This window comes from Orycteropus afer, unplaced genomic scaffold (genome assembly GCF_000298275.1).
Source record: "Orycteropus afer afer isolate SDZICR_OR568_19922 unplaced genomic scaffold, OryAfe1.0 scaffold00370, whole genome shotgun sequence".
NCBI lineage: Eukaryota > Metazoa > Chordata > Mammalia > Tubulidentata > Orycteropodidae > Orycteropus > Orycteropus afer.
Genome location: NW_006921957.1, coordinates 754,846 through 763,635, shown reverse-complemented (window position 1 = coordinate 763,635; position 8,790 = coordinate 754,846). Strand labels below are relative to the sequence as shown.

Here is an 8,790-nt window from a genome sequence, read left to right as displayed (position 1 = left end):
GTCGTCTAATGTCCTGACTGCTGCTTCCATTGGCATCGACCCAGGCCTAATAAGCCTCAAAGCCCAGCTAGCTCATAAACTAGGCAATCTCCCCCTCAGCATGGACTTAGCTGGTGTGGATCTGATATCAGTGGCCTCTCTTGTCCATGAGTTGACTATGCTAGATCCCTGCCAATGTTCTTGTCTAAAAAAGAATGGCCAGGGGCTTAGAGCATTATCAGAATAGGAAGGATATCCCAATTCAGCAGTCTGCTCTGTTTATCACTGTATCCCCAGAGCCTAGTTGCAATGCTTAGCACATAAGAATGAGCAATAAAAATTTGCTGAATAAATGAATTCACTGTACCTTCCAAACAAAGCAAACTTGGTATTTAAAACTAATCATAATCAGTATGCCTTTTTTTTAAGGTGAGATCTTAACACTAGTCTTAATATTATCCTTTTATTCTTCTTTAGTATTTGGCAGTCTTTTATCCGCCACCATTCCCTCCCCCCCCACACACACACACACACTAGCCTGTTTCACCTACGCAAGGAAAAACCAAGGGAAGAAGTCTGGCCCATACTGGGTCAGAGTTAAAAGGGGAGAGAAACACGTGTCCATGGCCCAACATTATAAGGACAGAATTAGGGCCACTTGGTCACTCCATCTCCTAGAACTAAAATCTTGGTGATTCTGGGTTTAATAAATGAAATTTTTAATGCAACTAAGTACTTCGCTTAGCAGTTTATACTTCTTCATCATAGCACCTGTCTTTTTAATGTTCATCTCCCCTGTAAGTCTAGGAGCTCTAAGAAGACAGGGGCCATGTCTATGTATCTTTCCCTGCTATAACCCTAGCATAGTGCTGAGGCTTACCAAGTGTTCAAATATATTTGTTGAATGAATGTATAAATGAGGGTAATTACTCTCATAAGCTATATTTACTCTCTTCTGTTTCCAGCTATGCACTTAATTTCTTACCTGTGGTGTGGTAGTTATGTTTGTGTGTCAACTTGGCTGGGCCTGGTTGAATGGCTGGGCAGCTGGTGGTAGTTATTCTCCATGATGAGACTTGCAGTCAACCCCATGGTGGGATCTACCACAAGCAGCTGAACGGCTGCCTTTGGGATGTGGTCTGCTTCCTGTATTTAAGGAGAAGCCTTGGGAATGGTCTCTAGGTTATGGCTCGCTTGAACGCTGCACGTAGCCCTGTCGTTGTACAGCAGCCTGCCATGCTCTGCCGACCTTGGAACTTATGATGGACTTGAATTAATGGTCTGCCGTGTGGTTTGGTAACATCGGGACTGTGCCTTTTTACTAGTCAACCTTGGGTTTGGCAGCCTCAGAAGCCAGCAGCTGAGTGAAGAAAAGCCTCTAGCTTCAGTGAGCTGGGAGCTAGAGGCAGAGCTAAAGCCCAAGGCTGAGGGGCTTTCACCCAGCCCCTAGAGCCTGGCACTTTGAACTTGGACTTAAAGCCTCCAAATTGTAAGAATAAACTCCTGTTTGTTAAGGCCATCCCATTTGTCATATATTCTTATCAGAGCGGCACTAGGTAACCAGAACATGTGGTTTCTAATTTTTGTTGCTCAAGAGTTCCCATCCTGGATAGATAGGTGAACAAGCTAAACAATTGTTGTTGTTGTTGTTATGTGCCATCAAGTCAAACCCGACTTATAGCGACCCCTCCTTGGGTTTCCGAGGCAGTATCACTACGGAAGTAGGATTGCCCAACCTTCCTTCCGAGGAGTGGCTGGTGGATTTGAACCACTAGCCATCTGGTTAGCAGGCAAGTGTCTTAGCCACTATGCTACCAGAGCTAAACAATTAGGTATGTCTAAATGGAGAGTGTATCCAAGATCATATATAGGGTTGGCAGACAATGGGCCTATAAGTTCATGTGAATGATCAGAATCCCCAGGTGTATAGTAGAGCTGACAAGGGGCAAGGTTATGGTCATTGCTTGGTCACAGCCAGCTACCCAGAGGGACCGAGTAGTTGATCCTGCGGGCTTGGGACCATAGTCGCAGGGGACATCAAGCTCAATTGGCATAACATACTATACAAAACATTGTTCCACCTACTACTTTGGCGAGTAGCGACTGGGACCTTAAAAGCTAGGAAGCTGCCATCTAGATGCAACAACGGGTCTCTCCTCATCAAGAAGAAAGAAGAAAACCAAAATTAATGGAAACAATCAGTCCTAGCGACTGGTACACCATCTGATCTGCAACCTATACAACTATGAGACCAGAAGAACTAGATGGTGCCCAGCTACCACTGCCATCCACTTGGAAGGGATGTAGGAGATCCTGCATAAAGAGGGAGAACAATGTGGAACAAAACTCAAAATCATTTGGAGGCAAAAAAAAAAAAAGAAGGTGGGGACCAGGTTTGCTGGTCCAATAGAGCCTGGTGGAACCCCTGAGATTATGGCCCCTAGCTGCCCTTCAGGCCTGGAATTGAACCCACAACTGTGGTTTCCAGCCAAACAAAGTACAGGCATGTGAGTTAAACATTTACCTCAAGTAGACACACGCCCTGGAGAGAACAATCATGGGAGAAGGAAGAGCTGCTTATGCACAGGGAGATAGCTCAGGGTGCAGAAGAGTATGAAGGGATGGACACTGGGAGGAGGTAACTATGGGGAGGAAGTGGGAGGGGAGCTGCTGCATTGTAAATTTTGGTCAATGACATGAGACAAAGTATATGTGAACTGCTGTATGAAAAGTGAATTTACTCTGTAAATCTTCACCCAAATCCTAATATAAAAAAAAAAAAAAAAGAGTTCCCATCCTTCTTCATCTACTTTAGGAAAAACTAGCCTATTCTACTGTTTGGATTTTTCCTTTGCTTCCATGAAAGATGTTTTCCTCAGGTTTTCATTAGTTGTGTGCCCCTATACCTTGTTTTTACTGTTCCAGGGGTCCTGGAGAGTAGGGGTTCCATTGGATTTGTTTTAGAAGGAAGAATGATATTATAGAAAGAAATTGATTTGATAACTGAGGGTTTCTGGGCTTGAGGTTCAGTTTTTTTCTACTGTAAAATACTACCACCCACCCAGATGGTGTGTGAAAGCACTTGGTAAAGTTAAATGTGCTGTGTATACAGATATTAGTAATAACAAAGTACTGCTATGTCTACCTTGCTTCTTTGAATCTGGAAAAAGTCCTGCATGGCCATTCACTTTAGCATTTTGTGTTCATCACTATTTAGTGACATAGTTGGAAACTTCCTTATACTGAGCCAGAATCTGTTTTCTATCTTGGTCCATTCCTGATATCTGTTTTCCTGAAAACATCTAACTTATTTTTAGTTTTACCTCCTCAGACCACACAGAAAAAGTAGGGCTTAGCAAACATCAAGACAGGCCTATGTCCCAAGAGTTCTGCTCTTCAGAATAAGCATCTTCAGATTCTTTAACTATGTCTCAAATTTCCTCATCTTGTATCTTAGATTATGTTCTAAGAATGAACTCTGGCTGGTCTACTTTTCAATTCAAAATGTGGATACCAGAATGCAACGTAACACCTCACGTGAGGGCACAGATTCAGAGTGTATTCACTTTTTTAGAAGCTCTACCATATTGCTGACTTTGGGAAACCTCCATGATTTTCTCAATTTTGCTGCTAAGGCACATTCTGTACTCGTATGTAACTCTGTATGTTTTTAGACACATATAATTACTCAATCAGTTCTAAATCTAGTCCATTACTCTAGTGTGAAATTCAGAGTGGTGTTCTATCTTCTAGTAAACCTCTTTTCAGCTTCATTTCCCTGCTAATTTGATCAGGATGCCATTAAGTCCTCATGCAAGTCCAACAAAGATATAGACTAGGTGAGCATGCATTCATTCTACTCAGTCAACAAATTTATGAAGAACCTGGAACATGTTACGCACTGGGCTAGGTTCTAAGGATACAATTGTTGTTGCTGTTGTTATGTGCCGTCGAGTCAAACCTGACTCATAGAAAACATAAATCAAGCATTTCCTGCTCTCATAAAATGTAGCCTATAATGGAGGGCAAAATCATTAATGAAATAATGATTCTAATTACTGTATCACAAACTGAATAAATTCTCCAAGTTTATGTTTGGAGCATGTAACAAAGTATATGACGGCATGTAACAAAGTAATCTAACTCAGGCTAGGGTTTCAGGATAAAGTGACACAGAAAGTTGAGCAAGGTTTGCTAGGTGAGGAGGGAAAAAGGGTAAACTACATTGATGATATAGGCAAGCAGTCTGCTATTAAAACACTTTCTTCAGAGTGTTAGTAGGTCACTTAATTTCACTCCTGCACAGCTTCCATTTCTCCACCTTGTCTCAAAGGTTATTGTGAATGATGAACTGAATGTCCAAGGCTAAAATGAAGTCTAGATCATCAATTAGTTCTTATAAAATCCAGAGTCTAGGAATCAGAAACATTTGCCTAACTTGAGCTTTCTAGTAACAGTCCCCCTCATACATGATCCTTTACATTTTTAAGACATCATTTCTAAGTTCCCTTTATGTTTAAGAAGTAATTTATCAAAACCAGAAGACTTAAGAACTAATTTAAAAGCAGCCAGAATGGTGCTTCTCAAAGTATGATCCAAGGGCTGGCTGCATCAGAATCAAGTGAGGTACTTATTAAAATGCAGATTCCTGGGCACCACCCCAACCAAACCAAACTCACTGCTATCAAGCCGATCTAACTCATAGCAACCCCTCCTTGGGTTTCTGAGGTGGAAGTAGATTGCCCAATGTTCCTTCCGAGGAGTGGCTGGTGGGTTTGAACCGCCAGCCTTCTGATTCCCAGTCAAATGCCTTAGGCACTACACAACCAGAGCTCCCAGGTACCACCCCAGACCAACTGAATTAGAGTTGATGGGGCTCAGAAATCTGCATTTTAACAAACTCCCCAAGTGATTCTCCATATGAATGTTTCAGAATCCCTGAATTAGCTGTCCTCTCACAGTACCCACACTCTCATGAAACTTCTATTTCCCAACTTTTAATTCCCCTGAAGTCTAAATGAATGCACGTTACTCTTGGAGTAATCTAATAAAACAAAGCAGGGTTTTGGAGTTTTGGAGTCAGAGACCTGGATTCAAATCTGGTTCTGTCACTTGCTGTCAGGATACCTAGAACAAGTTACTTAAATTTTTCAGGCCTTAATTTCTTCACTGATAAAATGTAAATAAGAATACCTACTTCATAGGGATGTTGCTGCACTTAAACATGAAGATTACGACAATGATAGAGGCAGCCTATCATTCTTTGGAATATTTACTGAGTCCCACATACCATTTACATTACATTATTTATTTTTAATAAAACATTATCAGGCATTATGCTGCATACCATGTATACCAGGTCGAATGAAACACTGTCCATCTCATTAATTTGTTTTTGCATTTGTCCCTCTATGACTAAGGTCTGAATTATATTTCAAGCCTTTGTCAACCCTTGTTTGTCTTTTGTTAAAAGACTTCCATGAAATAATGTAGATTTTTCCCTTGAACTGTCTGAAACTTCCTTTCCAAAGTCCTGAATCTCTAGCATGGCCCCAACCTGAATCTTCACTTCTAGCCTCATCTCTCACCCCTCAGTTAAGAGCATGAACTCTAGCACCAGTGACTGGAATCAAACTCTGGTTCTCCTGCTTATTAGCTATATGGCCTTGATCAAGTTCTTTAACATCTGTGCCTTAGTTTCCTCATCTGTGAAACAGGGATAATAACACTATCTCATGGGGATTTTGTGAGAATTAAACAGTATTTAGTAAGTATTCAAAGGAGCTCCAGTGGTGTAGTGTCTAAGGCATTTGACTGCCAACCAGAAGGTTGGTGGTTCAAACCCACCAGCCACTCCACGGAAGGAAGACTGGGCAATCTCCTTTGTAAAGATTTACCGCCTCGGAAACCCAATCTGGGTTGCTATGAGTTGAGGAGGAATCGACTCGATGGCAGCGAGTCTGGTTTTTGGTTTTAGTAAGTACTCACTAGGTGACAGCTATTCTCATTGTTGGCACCTAACAAGAACAACATTCTCATTGTCAAGAAGCCCTGGTGGTACAGTGGTTAAGCACTTCACTGCTAACCGAAAGAAAGGTTGGCAGTTTGAACCCACCAGCCACCTCTCGGGAGAAAGATGTAGCAATCAGCTTCCATGAAGATTACAGCCATGGAAACAGTATGAGGCAGTTCTACTCTGTGCTACAGGGTTGCTACGAGTTGGAATGGAGTTGACAGCAACGGGTTTGCTTTGGTTTATTCTCAGTGTCATGTTGCTCCCATATTACCAGCTGCTTCCTCAGTTCCGTGAAGACTCCAAGCCTTCGCCTAAGGATCTTTACCATTCCCTTCCTGTAATGCTCTCTGCCTTTTCCCATGGCCAACTTCTACCTATCCTTCAGGCCTCAGCTTAAATCTCATGCCTCTGAGAAGGCTTCCCTGATCCATCTCCCTCCTATTTCTTAAGAAAGTAGGTTAAGAATCACTGTTAAACACTCTTACTTACTCATATTAGCATCACTTACTATCATAACCCAATGTTTGCTTACTACATAAAGAGAGAACCATGTATGTTTTCCACTGTTCTGTATCCACCCTGATACTTAGCACAATGCTGAGTCCATAGCAGCACTCATTAAATATTTTACGTATGTGATGAATGTATGATTTCTTAAATCTAGGTCATGTGTCTGACTATGCCCCAATCTTCCTCTCTTGGTATTATAACAATCTCTAAAAGTCAGTTACTTTCTTATACCCGGGGGCAGCTCTCTTCACTCTTTCCCTTCTGAAATAAAATTTTCAGAAATGCAAATCAAGAACTTAACAAAAGTTTAACTTTTGGCTGAATGAGACTCCCAGGAGTGAATGTCTCAACTCCAACTTAGTTTAGACCTATATTGTTCAATATGGTAACAACTAGCCATATGAACTACTGAGCACTTGAAATGTGACTAATTCAAACTGAGATGTGCTTTAAGCATAAAATACACACTGGATTTGAAGACCTGATACAAAAAAAAAAAAAAAGTTAAATATCTCAGTTTTCTTATACTGATTATATATTGAAATTATATTTTGGAAATACTAGGTTAAATAAAACATATTAAAATTCATTTCACCTGTTTCAATAATTTACTTTTATGTAGCTACTAGAAAATTTAAAATTACATATGTGGCTTGCATTATATTTCTACTGGCTGGTGCTGTATTAGATTTTCTACCTACAAGCTATGTTATATATCTCCACAATTTCCTTCTACTTCCTCTCTTCCTTATCTGTAACAAAATACAACTGCTTTCAGGGTCTTTCTCAATATTGGTATTTCTGACATATGGAGCACACTACCACCGTGAAAGGAGATCTGGTAGCATAGTGCCTAAGGCTAACCAGAAGGTTGGCGGTTCAAACCCACCAGCCACTCCTCAGAAGGAGGGTTGAGCAATCTACTTCTGTAGTGATACCACCTCGGAAACCCAAGGAGGGGTCATTATGAGTCGGGTCTACTCGACGGCAAACAACAACAACAACACTGTGAATAGGTATGATTCTTTCAACAGGGCATACAACCATATTTGCTCTCTGGTCTCATCACACAAAGTCCCAAAGAACTGAGTATTTGCTATCCTGTGATTACTTTGATTATTTATGCTATACAACTTATGGTTGAGAACATAGGCTCCGGAGTCAGACCACCTGCTTTTACATCTTAGCTCTACCATTTACTAGCTGTGTGTCTTCTCTTAATATCTCTGTGCCTGTCTTCTCAACTGAAAAATAGGGATAATAATAGTATCTACTTCATAAGGTTGAAAGGATTGACATTCGTAAAGTGCTTAGAATAGTTGCAGGCATGGTTTAAGTATTCTGTGAGTAATGACTACCATTTATATCGTTATATACATTCCACACTCTTCCCACCTACTCGTATATTCTCTTGTAATATTGGGCACTTCTCCTAGTGGGTAGTATTCTTTGCATATGGCAGACTTGATGCTCAGGTCTTCTAACTAAAACTCTGCTACTCCCCAGCTGAGTATTACTTGAGCAAGGTATTTAAACCTCTCTACTCAGTTTCTTATCTTAATGAGAATGGATATTGCCACCTTCCCTGCACAAGTTTGAATAACACAGATCCCTGTGTGGTCCTCAGCACCTAAAGCATACCTCATATGCATTTTCTGGTTTAATACACGTAGTTCTCACAACACACCATAAGGTAGGTACTTTATAAAGAAAGGTACAGAATCAGGGAAGTTAAGGTTTGTCAGAGATTGCACAGGTAGCTAGACAGAAGGGCCAATGTGAGAATTAAATCTCACTTCCAGTCAAATGTTCTTTCATGCAAACCAGAATCGGCTTTCCAAAAAAGCATGTGTACTAAAACTAAATTAATTTATACTGCTGATGGCATGCACTGCTTGAAGAAATGCAGAAGCCTGCCAAAAAGCCTATCAAAAAACCAATATACAAGCTTTGTTAATACGTTAGGGCAAAGAATCCCGAAAGCGCTAGTCTGTGAAGTAAAGTTCACTAAACAAAACAAAGCGAAAAGTTTCTCCTCCAGCCCCCAGGGGAAACACTGAATCGCGAACGGGTTAAGTTTTCAAGTCTTGGGGGTAGGGCCGGTTCCTGCTAAAGATGCACTACACGGACGCTCTCAGGCCTGCCGAAAGCCACAGCTGCGCCTGCCCGCCGGCCCCACACCTCGGATCCCCGGGCCCAGACTGCGTCCACCCGCCCCTCACCTCCGGCTCCGGGCGCTCCGAAGCCATCACAGCCCTCCCGCGCCGGTTAGGGCCCGGGAGGCT

At 41.6% G+C, this 8,790-nt stretch overlaps 1 protein-coding gene across 1 annotated transcript in view; it reads right to left on the bottom strand.

Annotated features, from left to right (window-relative positions):
• The window catches only part of SZT2 (SZT2 subunit of KICSTOR complex), a 73,720-nt gene extending 64,966 nt beyond the window's left edge, over positions 1-8,754 (bottom strand). The window contains exon 1 of the mRNA XM_042782564.1: positions 8,728-8,754. Coding sequence (XP_042638498.1) covers positions 8,728-8,754 — 27 coding nt within the window. The remainder of the gene's footprint in view (positions 1-8,727) is intronic.
• Between the last annotated feature and the right edge of the window lie 36 nt (positions 8,755-8,790).